A 15,230-nucleotide genomic window follows, 5' to 3' on the forward strand; every position below is an offset into this window, starting at 1 on the left:
ATTCCACAAGTCTCATCAAAAAAATTCAATCGTAGCGTCTGAGGGGACAGAAGCATCAACAGCATCAGCAACAGCAACATGCACTGTTCATTCACCGCGGCTTCCTCAGGCACCACAATTTTCAGCCATCTCTCATGTTGTCCATTTCTGTTAATGATAAGTTTGTTGCAGCTCTGGCTGAAGAATGTGAAGAGCTGATTGCAGGCTCAGATGGAGATGATGATGACTGTTCATCCTCTGCCACCTTCTCCACTCCACTTCCACGTTGCATAAATAGCGATGAAACAGACGAAGAAGACGAAAAAGGATGGGGTGTTGAGAGAAATGGAAAACTGCTGCACTTTGATGACAACATGAATGTTTTTAAAATACTCCGTCTCTTCTGTTGGCAGCTCCATCAGAAGATCAAGCTCAACATCAGCATTTGGACACAAAGGCCAATCAGCTGTGAGTTTTTTCAGTATTTGAGGGAAGTGAATTGATGGATCAGGGTTTCTTCAGGCAAAGAATTGAAATGAAAACAAGAAGAAGAAGAAGAAGAAGAAAAGGGTGATTGTACATGTGATGGCGAAGCCTTGTGAGGCCGATGAGGAGTCTGCAGGATAATAGAAAATATCTTTTGAAGATATATCTGTACTGGAGCTGAGGTTGAATCTGAATCAGATTCTGCTGCTTGGGATAATATTGGAAAACAGAGGAAATTGAGAATAGCATTTTATTGTGAGTATTTTGTGGAGGAAAACGAGCAATATCAAAAGAATAACAAAAATGAAAACTGATTGAAAAAATGCGTAGAGGATTTGCGGTATTATCCGAAGATATCATCATCCTCAGATGTTTTAGAAATTTTGTCTATAATATAATTACATTAAATGTGCTAATGAAAGACTGTTGCAATTTTTTGGAAGCCTTTTGTTTTTGAGATAAAAACAATTTTAATTTTTTGATGATCAAAAAATTATTGGCTTATTTTTTAATTTTTGAACGATTTATTTATATATAAAAATAATTGAACTGAGCGACAGAATAACGTAAATTGAATTTGTATCTTCTACCATAATAGAAAGTTTTTGAAGTTCTAATTTGTTCTTTTATCGATTGGAACAATTTTGGACATGAAATTTAGCGGTATGATTATTTGCACATATATTGATACCTTTATTTTCAGAGAAAATTCCATGAGCTAGGATATTTTTAATTTTTTGGTGGAAAATATTAATTCATTATTTCATGTGAAAATTTTGATGGATTCCACACAAAGTTCTATCACTAACGCATTTGCTACTAATAAGACAAGTTCTTTAATATCATCAATATCTTTTATATCTTCGTCAGGTTTTTTTGTTTTATATTTTTCCAAAAATAATTTTTAGTGAAACTTCATCAGATTTTGCTACGACGAGCAAACTCCGCTTTAATGTTGCAAATTTTAGTGAAAATGCATACCCAATGATTTTGAAAGATTCTGACCAGAATGGTGAGAGTTCAATAACATTTAAAATTTATCAAGATTCTGAGTTTGAGAACTGTGATCAACAATCAGCTTTTTCAGGACATTTTCAAGGAAATTCGTTGTTTCCATGTGCTTCTTCTTCCTTGAATTGTTGTAAGAAAACATGTTCATTTCAAGAATTTAAGAAAAATCGGAATTGTTCTTTTAACGATGAAATTTGTGAATCCCATACAAATGATTCACTTCAAACAAGAACTATTCAGCAAGATTCCGCGAGCAAAGGAGATCGTGAAATAATTGAGCATGATAAGAGATTCTCAATTGATGCTGTGCAAGAAATTGAAAAGCAAGATGAGACGCAGTTTAAAGTTGAGGATTGTTCTTTGGAAAATCAAATAAAAACACATAAAATCTCTTTGAGCGGAAGCTCTCTCGAGGATATTATATTGATGCATATGCGAATACAATGGAAAGAAGATGATGACGAAGAATCTATCAGTAATTTGAAGAGAGAAAAAAGATGGGCAAGCCTGATTGAAATGGAAAAAGAATTGAAGACAAAGTATGGCAATATCGATTTCGCGCCCAGAGAAACGAAACACCCTAACATTCAGAACGAGGCTAGTGCAAGAGCAAGAGCAAAGAGAAAGGCACTTAAGAGTGTATCGAAAGAACGAAAGAAGCTTATCCAACTTGAGAAGAAGCATGCTATTAAGAATGAGAAGAGGATTAAGTCGCAGATAAAAGACGCAGTTGCCTACAAAAAGCAGTTTGGTGTGTGGCTCAGAAAAGAAGGAGTCATCGACGAAGACGAGCGGCAAATGTGGAATGAAGCTGAAGAGCAACTGAAACAGAAAGAAGAAGAAGAAGAAAAAGCAGGAGACAGAAAAGTTGGAAAAGAAAGGAGGAAAAGTCGATTATTGCGTGAATGCGCACTCCCTGGGCATATTTCGGTAGCAATTGCTTCATCATCATCATCATCATCATCATCTTCTTCTTCTTCTTCTTCTTCTTCTTCTTCTTCTTCTTCTTCTTCTTCTTCTTCTTCTTCTTCTTCTTCTTCTTCTTCTTCTTCTTCTTCTTCTTCTTCTTCTTCTTCTTCTTCTTCTTCTTCTTCTTCTTCTTCTTCTTCTTCTTCTTCTTCTTTGTTGCTCTCTGAGTCAATGTGCAGTGATTCCTCCAGCAGCAGCGAAAAGCCGACTTGGAAGAGCTGAAGACAGCGCTTGGCGATGCTGAAGAAGGAATGCACGATGACATGGACATTGAAGCATTGACAAGGCGAATCAAAAAGAGAGAAAAGAAAGCAAGAGCAAAAGAGAAGGCAAAACGGATGACGGAAAAGGAGCGCCTAAGAAGAGTGCAGAAAAAAGAGGTTGAAACGAGAAAGAAGAAGCATCGGAAGTGGCAGAGCAAACATCAGCTGGGAAGAGGTGGAAGTTCAGAACAGGGAAAAAATTCTGAGATTTGGGGAGAAGGTGCTTGTTTATCGGATGATTCTTGTGCATCTGCCTCGTTATCTTCTTTATCGTCTCTGTCATCATTCTCATCATCATCTTCTTCTTCTCCTTCTCCTTCTCCTTCGTCTTCTTCTTTTTCTTCTTCACATTCTCTTTCGAGATACACATCATACCACTACTACTTGTCTGCTCTCGAAAAAAAGCGGTATAAAAAACAGAAAAAGATCGACAAAGCCAACAAACGCAGAACAAAGCGTTTCGAAAGCAAAATCTCGTTTGAGCTTGCAGATGACTGCAATTTGCCCCTTTCCATCTGCTCGCCTCTTTCTTCTCTTTCTTCTCTTCCCTCCCTTCCATTTCAACCAGATGTTTCGACTTCTTTCTCTTCTATTTCTTCAGTTGATCGGCCATTGCAACAGCAACAGCAGCAGCAGCAACAACCACAACACACTTCATTTCCTTATCAATCTTTGTCTGATAAATCAAAAATTTCGGATTTTAACCATTTTGTTCCACAATTTTCTCTTCCTTTCAGTTTTCCAGAGAGCAATTTGTATTCTCAGCAAAAATCTGATTTCTTTTCAGCATCAACAACGAAATCATCATCATCATCATTGTTATTGTCAAACACTGTGAATGATACAGAATATCAAAAAATTGCCTCTAATTCACTTCAAATGATACATCCAAACGAACAAATGAAGCAGAGCTATGACAATGCTTTCAATGTTATGGATGCATCATCATCTTCTTCTCTTCCTCATCTTCCTCCACTCCCTCCTCCACCATCACCACATCCACCTCTGCCTCTACCTCCCCCTTATTCCTCTTCTCTTTCTCCTCCTCTTTCTCCTCTTTCTTCCCCTCCTTCTCCTCCCTCTCCTCCTCCTCCTCCTTCTCCTGTTTCTCCCATTTCTCCACTTTCTCCTCCGTCACGTATTTTTGCTCCTTCTCCTCATTCTCCTCCTCCATCCCCTCACTCTCCTTCTTATTCATTGTCCTCCTCCTCCTCCTCTTCTTCTTCTTCTTCTTCTTCTTCCTCGCTATATTCTTCATCTCCTTTTCAGAACGAAAACACATCTGAATCAACTTTTCATAATCCTCTTGAAGAAACTCCGAGCGATCAATCACCTTCTCTCTTGTCTTCTTCTTCTTATTCAAAATCATCAAATTCAACTTCTTCTTCTTCTTCTTCTTCTTCTTCTTCTTCTTCCACTTCAAATTCTTCTTCTTCACTTCACTTTCCAACGGAAGAAAACATTTCAAATATTTCATCAAGAAGACCGAAGTCTGAAGATTTCTTTGAAAATTCTGCTTCAAACACTCCATTTCTAAACCAGCAAATCGATATTTCAAAGCCAAAAGAATATGATTTATCTTATGTGACTGAAGAAAAAATAAATGAATGCTTCAAAAACGCAAACAGAACAGAGAATTCAGATGACTCCAATCACAAAGCAAGTTTTCAGTCACTAGGATCAATAAACTATCTTATGCCTTCACATCTCAATTCAACTTGCAATCACAACGCACAAAATTCTTCATTTGCTCCTTCGGATGATTCTTTTCATTCGGTCACTTCACCTTTCATTGTAAGCAAAGGCACTTATAATAAGTCATCTGAATATCTTTCTCATCCTTCAAAATTCTCGTTATTTCCGTCGTGTTCATCGTCTTCATCAACATTTTCCTCTTCCTCTTCTTCTTCTTCCTCTTCTTTTTCTCCTTCCTCTTCTTTTTCTTCTTCCTCTTCTTTTTCTTCTTCCTCTTCCTCTTCCTCTTCTTCCTCCCAATCTGATTTCGAACGCATCATGGCACGTGTCAAATGCATCTCGTGCGTTGTGCAGCCTCAACAACAAGCTCCCCTTTTCTCTACCCCTCCTTCAGTTCAGCTTCCACTCTCTGCTGCTAAAACTACTTCAACTGCATCAACTGCACCAACGCAGACGGATTCTTTGACTGATTGCCAATAATGAATTGAGGAAAAAGTATTTTTTTGCTTTTCTTTTCTTTTTCTTTTTTCTTTTTGTGTTATAATTATTGTGTTAATTGCAAATGTTCTATTTTTTAAAGGATTTTTTCGTTTGTTAGTTTGGTGTGGTTTTTGTATAATTTAGTTTTTCAAGTCTTATTTCAGTAATTTTGTACATCCGGAAATCTCTTGTGTAATTTTCACGTCTGTTGTAATGCTTTTATGCATTATTTTATATATGTTAGAAATGTGATAAAAAACAATTTTTTATCAAATATTTTAATCACAAAATAATAATTCACAATATTTTTGGAAAAAAAAGTTGAATTTTATATCATTTTATGAGATTCTTATCTCATTCAATTTCTTGATTGGTGTGTTTTTGCTTTTTAATATTTTTCTCCTTTTTTGTGAAAAAAAAATAAAGCATTTATGATCCAGAATAATTCTTCATGTACCAAGGTATGTAACGTGCTTTTATGCTATTTTTTGTTATGTCGGAATCTTCAATACATTATTTATAAATATTTATTATAATGATTTATGTTCTTTGAACTTTGATGCTTGAAAAATATTTTTATTTTCTTTTTTATTTCAGGCGTTGGATTGGTTACTCCGCGTGGTACTGCAACAAGCGGGCATATAACAAGAAATCTTGGGTATGTGCAAACAACTGTTGTTTCCGAGGAAGCTTTGGAAAAAAAGAAAGCCATGAAACCAATACGCCGCGTTCAATCCTCCTCCTTCATGAAAGAAGAGAAAATGCGAAGAGAAATAGCTCAGCGCTTAGAATCTGGTGAATCTCTTGAGGACATTCAGTTTGCATTTGAATCAAATCAATTTTTCATGTTTAAATTTGAAATTTGATAAATAATCTTAGGAAAAGCCTAAATAAACTCAATGAAACAGAAAAACCATTGGCAAAAGCTGTTTCAAATGATGACACAGAAAAGATAGAAGATATTGACGAAAGTGATCCTCGATTAGCAGCCTTCAAACAATTTGCTACCCAAAAAAGAACTTTCAACGGTCCAAAGAAACCTTTTGATGCTGACAGGCAAGAATTGGATACAAAAAGCAGAGATTATTGGAACTGGAGACGCGAAGCTGATAAGGATGATGGGCCTATGCGATTTCCCAAAGATATGGAAAGGAGATTGTCAAAGAGAGAGAGAGTAAAGAGAAAGAGAGGGACCGAAAGTGAAGATGGAAAAAATGGAGAAAGTAGAGAATATAGATACGAGCGTGATAAATCATCGAAGAAAATAAAATTAGAAGAAGAAGATGATAAAAGACATAAAAGAACGGAGCATAAAGAAAGGGATTACAAAGATAGAAAAGATTCAAAGGAGAGAGAAAGGGACATCGATAGGCATAGATACAGAGAAAGTGAAAGGAAAAGAGAAGACGAAAGAGAAAGAGAAAGAGATAGGGAAAGAAACAGAGATAGGGAACGGGAAAAAGACAGGGACAGGGACAGGGACAGGGATAGGGATAGGGATAGGGAAAGAGATAGGGATAGAGACAGAGACAGAGATAGAGAAAGGGAAAAGGAAAGGGAAAGGGAAAGGGAAAGGGAAAGGGAGAAAGACAGAGAAAGAGAAAAAGACAGAGAAAAAGAAAAGGAAAGAGAAAGAGAAAGAGAGAAAGAGAATGAAAAGAGAAAAGAACAAGAAAGAAAGTCCGAGAAAGTTAGGGAAATGGAAGGAGAAAGAGAAAGAGAATATGAAAGGGATAAAGATAGAGATAAAGAAAAAGACAAAGAAAGAGACAGAGACAGAGACAGAGACAGAGGAAGGGAAAGAGAAAGGAGTAGAGACAGAGGAAGAGGAAGAAGCAGGGACGATTCTTTCAACGATGAAAGTGAAAGCGATTATTCCAGAGAAGAACGTCACTCTAAAACAAGAAATCCGGAGAAAGAGAAAGAGAAAAGCAAATCAAAATCCAAATATGAAGAAAAAGATAGAAAAATTAAAGAGACATCAAGAAAAGAGAAAGAAAGCGAATCTGAAAGCGGGTCTGAAAGCACTTCAGGAAGCGAATCCAGAAGCGAATCTGAGAGCAGAGTCAAGAGAGAGAGAAGAAGGAGAAGTTACAGTAGAAGTGAAAGCGATAGCGATAGCGGCAGTGAAAGTAGCAGCTACAGCAGAAGTGAAAGCGAAAGTGGAGATGAAAGAAAGAATAAAAGAGAGAGTGAAAGAAGAAGAGAAGCTGAAAAAGACAGAGCAAGGACGAAAAAATGAATATTTGTGGATAGAGCATGCAGTTTTAATAATTAATGAATAATTTTCACTTCACGTTTTTTATTTTTTATGATGAAAAACAAATTATTTCATGTAAAGTTACAAAAGAAAAAACAAAACATTGGAATAGCGTATTTTGACTTTTAGTGATTTTACACATAAAGTCGTTTTATTTTATATTGTTATTTCACCAAATGTGAAAAAGCAACGAGTAACAAATTGACAACAACCGAATGGAAAGCGTTTCAGAAAACTTCGGTTAAAAAAAGTGTTTCGTAAGTGTACTAATTATAAAGCAAAAGGATGTACTTGATCGAATAGTTCAAAGTCCCTTCGAGAAAATATCTAAAAAAAGAGACAAGTCGATCATAACAACGAAAAAATCTGTCAATATCCAAATTGACTTCAATAAATATTTAAATTTATCACAATAGACATATCAAAAAAATATGCACACTAATGAACAAAAGAAAAAGAAAAAAGAAGAGAAAGATAAGAAAAGAAAAAATTTTGAAGTGAAAAGTTAAAAACACTATGCAAATAATAGATAAGAAAAGATAAAAAAAAATCAAACAACAAAAAACAAATAAATAAACACTCGTTTCTATTCCTGTTTCTCTGGCATCTGAAGTACCATCGGTTTGAGGTTGTACCCCTCAACCACAATGGCAAACCGATCGCCAAGCAGCAGCTTCTCGTCAAACTCGACAGAAACTGTCTTTGAGAAGCTCGGCATCAGGCCGAACCAGTTGTCCTCGAAATACACAGGAAGCACCCGCTCAAGCAGAGAGTTGCTCTCTGAGAAGCGGTGGATGCGCAAATGCACAAGAAGAAGAGGGTTTGGAGAGGTGTTGCGGAGTGTGATGTTGAAGCGAATGACAGAAGAAGATGAATTGCGCACAGGAGTGGCTGACCAGAAAGATAGGAGAGAGCGCGAAGGTTCTTTCTTCACTGTACTGGTGCTGACTTCAACAGTGCCATTTTCAATGGAAGTGAAATATCTCAAGCTTCTACTGTTAGAGCTTCCGCCTTCCCAATAGAAATTATCAGAAATAACAGTCTCGCCTCCGTTTCCGTCATTTTGCGTTACTTTCGTGGTGAGGAAAAAGTTTCTGTCAGACGGGAATTTCGGGGAAATGCCAGGGTTGGTGGTAACAAACGAAGATGAGACATCCACAACGGCGGATGTGTTGCTGTACTGCTTTCCATTAGGCAAATGCACCCACGCATATACTTTCACATCCTTCCACATTTTCCCCGCATTGTTAACAAGATATATCATCTTGCTGTGGAAGTTGTACATCAAGTTCAGCGGCTGGTTCGCCTTTTTGCAGCCAAAATAGCCTGCGTTCGTGTCAAAGAAGAAATCGTACGTCTGCCACACCATCGACGGCCAGCACGACTGGCTCATCCACATCAGAAGCGCACTCGCCCCTTTCGAAGCATACCCTTCAAACATCGCCTTGTGGTTCTCGTAGTTCACAAACTGCGAACGCCACACAAACTCCTCAAACTCTGACGCTGGAACAAGCGCATTCCCTTGCTTGAACTTGCGGTCTTCACCGTAAAGTGTTGTTTCTCTGACGAATCGCGTTCCGTTCTGAGCAGAGCCCGAGGCAAAGTCGTGCAGGCCCCACATCAAGCCCCTCGGCCACAAGCCGTAGGACGGAATCATCTCGCGAATAGACTCAGCACTCGGCACATTCGGCATCCCCATTTCAGAGTGAAACACACTCTGTCCATAGTTGTAGTAGTAATACGGGCCTTGCACTGTGTATGGGCCATTGCCCTGCAGCTCTACACCTTCCGAGGGATCAGCCGACGATCCCACGAAAAACCTGCTCCCGTCAAGATCAATCGTCGCCCTCTTCAGCGGATCATACAGCCCGCGAGGCGGCTGTCCTTCGTTTCTGCCGCAATAGAAGCACAAAGACGGATGCTTTCTCACAAATTTGACTTTATCCTTAGCGTTTTCAATGAACATCTTTTCGTCAGATGGCTCTGGACCATCCCATGGATTGGCTAGCCAGAAGTCGTCATGGATAAGAATGCCGTTTCTGTCGCACGCTGCATAAAACTCTTCGTCTCCTGTCATTCCGACCCAGTTGCGAATCATTGTGAAGTGAGCCTCTTTGTGAAGCCGAACACGAGTTTCATAGTCTTCTGCCGTCCGACAGCGGAGCATCGACTCGTCCATCCCCCAGTTCCCACCAGAGCAGAAGATTGGCTTCCCATTCACTCTGATGCGAAATACTCCTGATTTTGAAAACTCCAGTTCTCGCACACCTACATCAAACCAGCAGAAATCGCTGATTTCGTCACTTGGAGAATTGCTTCGTTCAGTTTCTGAAGTGTTCTTATTCTCATTTGCGATAAGTTCTCCTTCTCTTTCATTTCGTGACGATGAGACTATTCTCGCTTTCACATTGCACTTGTACAGATACTGTTCTCCGTATCGATTGGGCCACCATAATCTCGGATTGGATAAAGTGGCATTGACTTCAATTGTTTTCGTTTCCAGTGATTCAAGCTTCACTGTAGTCACAAATAGCACATCGGTTCCTTCCAACGTGGCTCGGATTTCAGCTGTCAACGCGCCATAATTCTGCTCTTTATTACTCTGTTCTTCATCATTACTGTATGCCCCTAGTGCGTTCTGCACATCGCATCTGAATGTGAGAAGCGCCTTTTCTGGATTATCAACATCCTGAAGGTGCGTCTCTACCCATGGATCTCTAATAACAACATCACCTGTGAATGTCAGATACACATCATTGTAAATCCCTGTGTTCCTGCCTCGTATTGTCATTACCCAATCCCATCCAATGCTCGCATGAATTGTCGGATTGTCTTTGCCCAGAATGCCTCCGTTGTGTCCTGCATAATCTGCTGTTTTGGTGTCCACTTCGCCCGGATGCTCGCATTTATGTATAAACACTGCGATGTGATTCAAGCACCCTTGTGGAATGCCATCCTGTTTTGCTGTTTCTGTGTCTGGCTTGTACTTTATAAGATGTGTGATGTCGTACCGCCCTCGTATGAATGCTCCTTCGATCCGCTTCCCCAGCCGCACTCCGTTCACCCACACATCTGCCTTCCAGTTAATCCCGTCGAAATTCAGCCAGCACCTCTTCCCTTTCAGCTTCTCGCTCACATCAAACGAGTCTCGGTACCAGAAGTCTGTTGTAAAGAACGAGTCTGATATCTGCAGTTGTTGGTCACCAAAGTTTGGATCTGGAATGGCACCTAAATTCAGATACGACACCAGAACAGTTCCTGGCACAGTCGCAATCACCCAATTATCATCGTCATAATCCCCAAGAGAAATGCTTTCCCCAGTTTCGACCACCTCCGAAGCTCGCTGAAGCTTCCAGTTACCGCCAGACAGGTCTTGACGCATTCTTTCATTGTCAAATTGCGGCTGTGGAGATGGTTTCACAGTAAGTCCGTTTATCCCCATCACTTCAATCTGCTTAAGTCTTGTTTTCCCCGATTTAATAAACAGCTTTATCATTGTTCCGTATACTGTATCGTTAAATGTAATATGTTGAATAGTGCTTTTTGAAGATGCTGCAGCCTCTTCATACACAGTCTTAAATACTGCTTTGTTGTTTTTTCTTTCTCCATCTGTACAATTGGACACTTCAATTGAATATGACTGTGGAATATATCCTTCGCTAAATGTTAGGGTAACTTCATGAATTTCGCTTAGTTCCCCAAAATCAACAATAAGCCATTCTGAGTGATTATTCAATGGCTCCCAATAATTCTCAAATAAAACATTTTTGGATTTCTCGGCATTTTCATTTGCTGCCCTTTTCTTTCCAAAAATGCTTTTGCCACTTTTATCAAAAATATCGAAAAGCGAAAATTGAATCATTCCTCCAAAGAATCCCTCCAAGTTTCCATTGTTTTGAGTAATATTGAGACAATAATAATTATATTTTGCAGGCTGTGTTAAATTAAAAGCATAAAGGTGATTGTATCCTTCTGAAAAAGTAAAATCAACTTTTGTGTCAAGAACAGTCCATTTATTACCATCAAAAGAACCAAGTAATTTCCATGACCGAGGATTTCGACTTGGACTTCCAGGAGAAGGAGAAATAACATATGTTGACGGAAGTTTAGGTGGACCTGATATTTCAACTTTTATCCAAGTTTGTGGATGAATGCTGAGAAATGTGCTTTGTTGCGAAGAATTAAAAAGATGATGAACTTTGTGAATGTTTGGCTGGTCTGAATATTGAGATGCAATTTTCGAAGACAGTGGTAAAGATGATGTACCGCATAGACCATTTGTTGCAAGATGGCCCGTGTTGAATTCATTTATTGAACTTGAATGATAAGCAGCTCTCAAATAAGCGATATTTCGAAGTTCTTGTGAATGCTCTCCAAGAATTTTAATATCAGGAAGAGATGAAACTTGCAGCTTAACGAGCACAATTGCAAAAAATAAAAACATGAATAAATAAAGAAATAAATGTTTATTTCCGATCTTTTATGATCTCTACAATAAAGTTTTTTAAAAGTTGAATCGAATAGATTATTTATGAAAAATAAATATCACTTCATTTCTTATTCACAAACTCACATGCGCAGAAAAGAAAGGATAAGAAAAGAAAATTGAGAAGCTTGTTTTTAATGATTTTTATTTTTTTAACTTTCAGTGAAAATCTCAAAACCTCAAAAACATCTTTAGGAATTTCTAATAAAAATGAACTAATGTTTTTTTATCAAAATTCAAAATAAAAATATTTTATATTCGTTGATGAAATCACTATTAATTTTGTATCTATTCATTGAATTCAATGAAAACTTGCTTTCAATCGTTTTCGATTTCAAACAAACATATTTAACATAGAAACATGCAATAGTTTTTATAGTAGAAATATCGAAATAGTTAATTATTAATTTGTTATTCATGAAATAATTGTGAATTCTTTCAAATCAAATGTGAAAAAATTCAAGAACAAAATAGAATAAATGAAATAAAACGGGGAAAAAAATTAGTATATAAACAATTATTTCTTTTTCAACACTTTTGAAAAACAATTATATTTGGGGCATAATTCTTTAATTTTTAAAAAAAAACAACAATTTGTTCCAAACTTTTTCCACAATCTTATCACGAGAAATATTTCATTCTCATATCAAAAAAACATAGGAAAATTTTCAAAATTAAGAAATTAATTAAATGTGCAGAATGGAACAAAATTTATAAAGCAAAAAATATCGTCCCATTTGTACAAATGCCCCTTTATTTTATTAAGTTAAAATTATCGCTGGACTCAGAAAGCAGTGAGTGGGAAGAAATTTCAGAAGAAGAGGAGGAGGAACCTCAAAACGTTTGATAATTATATTTTTTCTACGTGCATTTGAATCTGAATTTAAATTCCTTTGGGAAATAGCAAAATGCATTTAACGTCAGAAGGCCACTGTTAAAACCTGTATTTATTCCTAGGCTTGTCAATGCTTATTTACATTAATAATATTTTCTTTTTTAGAGGACAAAGGGCTACTCTTTCTCAACAAGCTGAAATCATTTCAGCAAAAGAAGAGGATAACGACGAAGAGGCGTATAGATTAGCGGTATTCTTTTTATTTGCAGCTTTTCATTATTGACTTTATTTAAACAAAGGAATTAGAAAAGGAAAAAAAAGCTGAAGTCATTTATGCAAACATTTTGAGTGAAAAAGCTGCTGAAGAGGAAGCAAAAAAAGCAGTGGATGGTACGATAATTCAAAATAAAATTTTTAAAATATGATCCTTTTTGTTTATCAAGATGGCTCGAATTTGATAGATGATACAGACAAAGATGATGATGAAGTTGAATATGAAATGTGGCGTCAACGCGAACTTTCAAGAATTCAAAGAACTATTCAAGAAAGAGAAGACTTTTTCAAACAACAAGAAGAACTTACACATAGAGACCAAATGACCGAAGAAGAAAGAAAGTATTACATTTTCTATTACGTTGTTCCATGTTTTATATTTTCAATAAATAAACCTTTTTTCTAACTTAGTGCAATCGAAGAATTGCATTTGAAAGAAGCAGCTGAAAAGCAACCAAAAAGAAAATGGAAGTTTCTTCAAAAATATTATCATAAAGGTGCCTTTTTCCAAGGAGAAGATGAGATTTATGAAAGGGATTATTCAAAGCCAACTGGTGAAGATCGTTTTGATAAGGAAAATCTTCCTGGAGTGATGCAGGTTTGTCATTACTATTAATTTTTGTTGTTTTTGAACAATATTTCAAACATGTTTATAACCTTGCGATAACTGAAATTTATCATTTAATTTTTTTTTTCTTTTACCCTTAGAAAAAGAGATGGGGATTGAAAAGCAATACAAAATATACACATCTTGTGGCAGAAGATACCACACGATTTGATGATAACCTATTTTTGGAGGGGCAATTGCAAAAAACGAAAAGAGGAAGAGAAAACCCAAAAGAAGAAAGAAGAAAGTGAAATTTTTATATTTGTTCGATATCAACTCACTTCAAAATCATTTCATTAAAATACAAAGAAAAAAAGTTTATTTGTTTTGAAGCTAGCATGTTTTTGCTATCTATTTATAAAATAAAAGAAGAAAAACACAAAGTTTAGAAATGAGTAAATATTGCGAAGGAAAAAAAGCCGAATCTCCATATCAATGAACATCCGACGTTGAAGAAGCATCCTTCTTCTTTTTCTTCTTCTTCACTTTTGTCCCTTTGGCAAAAATTGACGCTAGATATTCTTGATAACAACGTATAGATGGGGCATCTGAATCGCATCCTCCTCCTCTTAAAGCTAATTCTATTTCATCTCTTATAAACATAATAAAAAAATTTTTTAATGAAAATTAAATAAAACAAAGAAAATTCAAAATATCATTTGCAAACAAAGAAAGTGGATTTCCGCTTTTGTCTTTCCGATGGCGGAACGCTGCAATTGAAGCAGAATCGAGTGATTTTACAGATGCATCAACAGGCCTTGGATACTCTTCATTCTGCATTATTTGCCTCGAAAGTGCAAGAAGACGCTCCTCCGCAAGAGAAATGGCAGCTGATGCTTTTTCTGGGATTGTAGCTGGAAATTTTGGTGCAACGGTTTCTGATGCATTTTCTTCTTCCTGCGCTACATCCTCGGATTTCTCCCCATTCTCTGTTTGAGCATCTGAATTTTGCTTTGGCTTTGCTGAAGTTGAAATTGATGAAAATACAGAAATTAAATGCGATGTGGAAGATTCATTTGTGCTGTCCAAAGAAAGCGGTGTCAATTGCATCCCTTCTGCAAGATGCTTTGCCATTTCATTCTTTCTTTTTTGCTCTTCTTCCAATTTAGAAAGTTGCTCTTCAATATAACGTTGGCGCTTTTCTTCCTGATCACGCCTTTCTTGCTCTAGGTCATGAGCCATCTTTTTCATAAGTTCTTTTCTTTCGATCTGACGGTGAGCTATGCGTGCAGCATTTGCATGCTCAAATTTGCTTAACTGTTCTTTTGTTGAGGCAACTTCAAAATCATTTACAAGATTAAATACATAATCCTCTAGTTGTTCCTGATATGAATCATATTCTTGCTGAGATTTAAAGTCAGAAGGTTGAAGAGAAAATAAATTCGAAAGTTGCTTTCTAATTGCAATTTCTTTATGCATCATTTGATCATCAAACAAAAAAGACTGTGATGTGATTTGACCTTTTCTTATCGGCTTCGCGCAAACGGGGCATAAAACTGTTCCAGTTGTTGATGAAGTTGAAAAAAGACGTTGAAGACAATCAAAACATATTTTATGATTGCACGGGAGTGTTTCGAGTTGAAATGTTGGATTGAGATATGAACTTCCTTTGCAAACAGAACATGTGAGGTTCATTCATCAACCAACAAAAAAGTTGGAAAAAAATAATTTATGATGGTTTGCTATTTCACATAAACTTTTTTGTTTCATCCAATTTTTCACAACCAATCAAATAAGAATGAGCATATGAGAAAGCGTTTGTTATTGAAAATATCAACGATTTCTATTATTAAACACATGTTTGAATTTTATCATTGCATTGGAAAACATTAACAAGCTTTCATTCATTCAATTAAGTGTTTAATTCTTTTTTTTTTGGCAAAAGG

At 36.7% G+C, this 15,230-nt stretch overlaps 7 protein-coding genes across 7 annotated transcripts; 4 read left to right on the forward strand and 3 right to left on the reverse strand.

Annotated features, from left to right (window-relative positions):
• Positions 1-121: 121 nt before the first annotated feature.
• Positions 122-355, reverse strand: MONOS_1684 (uncharacterized protein; the record flags this gene model as incomplete). Its single annotated transcript, XM_067869708.1, has 1 exon — positions 122-355. One exon carries the CDS (start codon positions 353-355, stop codon positions 122-124), a length of 234 nt encoding a protein of 77 aa, XP_067727914.1.
• A 1,547-nt stretch (positions 356-1,902) lies between these two features.
• Positions 1,903-2,667, forward strand: MONOS_1685 (uncharacterized protein; the record flags this gene model as incomplete). The annotated part of the gene is made up of 1 exon (XM_067869718.1): positions 1,903-2,667. One exon carries the CDS (start codon positions 1,903-1,905, stop codon positions 2,665-2,667), a length of 765 nt encoding a protein of 254 aa, XP_067727915.1.
• Positions 2,668-2,696: 29 nt separating this feature from the next.
• Positions 2,697-5,036, forward strand: MONOS_1686 (uncharacterized protein; the record flags this gene model as incomplete). The annotated part of the gene is made up of 1 exon (XM_067869728.1): positions 2,697-5,036. One exon carries the CDS (start codon positions 2,697-2,699, stop codon positions 4,881-4,883), a length of 2,187 nt encoding a protein of 728 aa, XP_067727916.1. The 3' UTR covers positions 4,884-5,036.
• Positions 5,037-5,314: 278 nt separating this feature from the next.
• MONOS_1687 (uncharacterized protein) lies at positions 5,315-7,259 on the forward strand. The gene is made up of 3 exons (XM_067869739.1): positions 5,315-5,344; positions 5,481-5,700; positions 5,763-7,259. The coding sequence occupies exons 1-3, from the start codon at positions 5,335-5,337 to the stop codon at positions 7,123-7,125; spliced, it is 1,593 nt and encodes a 530-aa protein (XP_067727917.1). The 5' UTR covers positions 5,315-5,334; the 3' UTR covers positions 7,126-7,259.
• MONOS_1688 (putative glycosyl hydrolase family 2) lies at positions 7,247-11,606 on the reverse strand. The gene has a single exon (XM_067869750.1). The coding sequence runs from the start codon at positions 11,585-11,587 to the stop codon at positions 7,730-7,732; it is 3,858 nt and encodes a 1,285-aa protein (XP_067727918.1). The 5' UTR covers positions 11,588-11,606; the 3' UTR covers positions 7,247-7,729.
• Positions 11,607-12,594: 988 nt separating this feature from the next.
• MONOS_1689 (putative Microfibrillar-associated protein 1) lies at positions 12,595-13,674 on the forward strand (the record flags this gene model as incomplete). The annotated part of the gene is made up of 5 exons (XM_067869760.1): positions 12,595-12,714; positions 12,764-12,854; positions 12,908-13,079; positions 13,149-13,335; positions 13,446-13,674. 5 exons carry the CDS (start codon positions 12,595-12,597, stop codon positions 13,593-13,595), a joined length of 720 nt encoding a protein of 239 aa, XP_067727919.1. The 3' UTR covers positions 13,596-13,674.
• Positions 13,661-15,009, reverse strand: MONOS_1690 (CDK-activating kinase assembly factor MAT1). Its single transcript, XM_067869772.1, has 2 exons — positions 14,012-15,009; positions 13,661-13,936 (listed from the first exon to the last, which is right to left on the reverse strand). The coding sequence occupies exons 1-2, from the start codon at positions 14,977-14,979 to the stop codon at positions 13,777-13,779; spliced, it is 1,128 nt and encodes a 375-aa protein (XP_067727920.1). The 5' UTR covers positions 14,980-15,009; the 3' UTR covers positions 13,661-13,776.
• Between the last annotated feature and the right edge of the window lie 221 nt (positions 15,010-15,230).

Source organism: Monocercomonoides exilis (assembly GCF_001643675.1).
Source record: "Monocercomonoides exilis strain PA203 chromosome Unknown scaffold21-1407046, whole genome shotgun sequence".
NCBI lineage: Eukaryota > Preaxostyla > Oxymonadida > Polymastigidae > Monocercomonoides > Monocercomonoides exilis.

Bases quoted from the DNA above. Each gene is read 5' to 3' on its own strand.
- MONOS_1688 (XM_067869750.1), bottom strand. From the start codon at position 11,587: ATGTTTTTATTTTTTGCAATTGTGCTCGTTAAGCTGCAAGTTTCATCT.
- MONOS_1687 (XM_067869739.1), top strand. The intron at 5,701-5,762 runs GTTTGCATTTGA...AAATAATCTTAG, and splicing joins GAATCTCTTGAGGACATTCA to GAAAAGCCTAAATAAACTCA.
- MONOS_1690 (XM_067869772.1), bottom strand. From the start codon at position 14,979: ATGAACCTCACATGTTCTGTTTGCAAAGGAAGTTCATATCTCAATCCA. The intron at 13,937-14,011 runs GTTTGCAAATGA...TATGTTTATAAG, and splicing joins AGCGGAAATCCACTTTCTTT to AGATGAAATAGAATTAGCTT.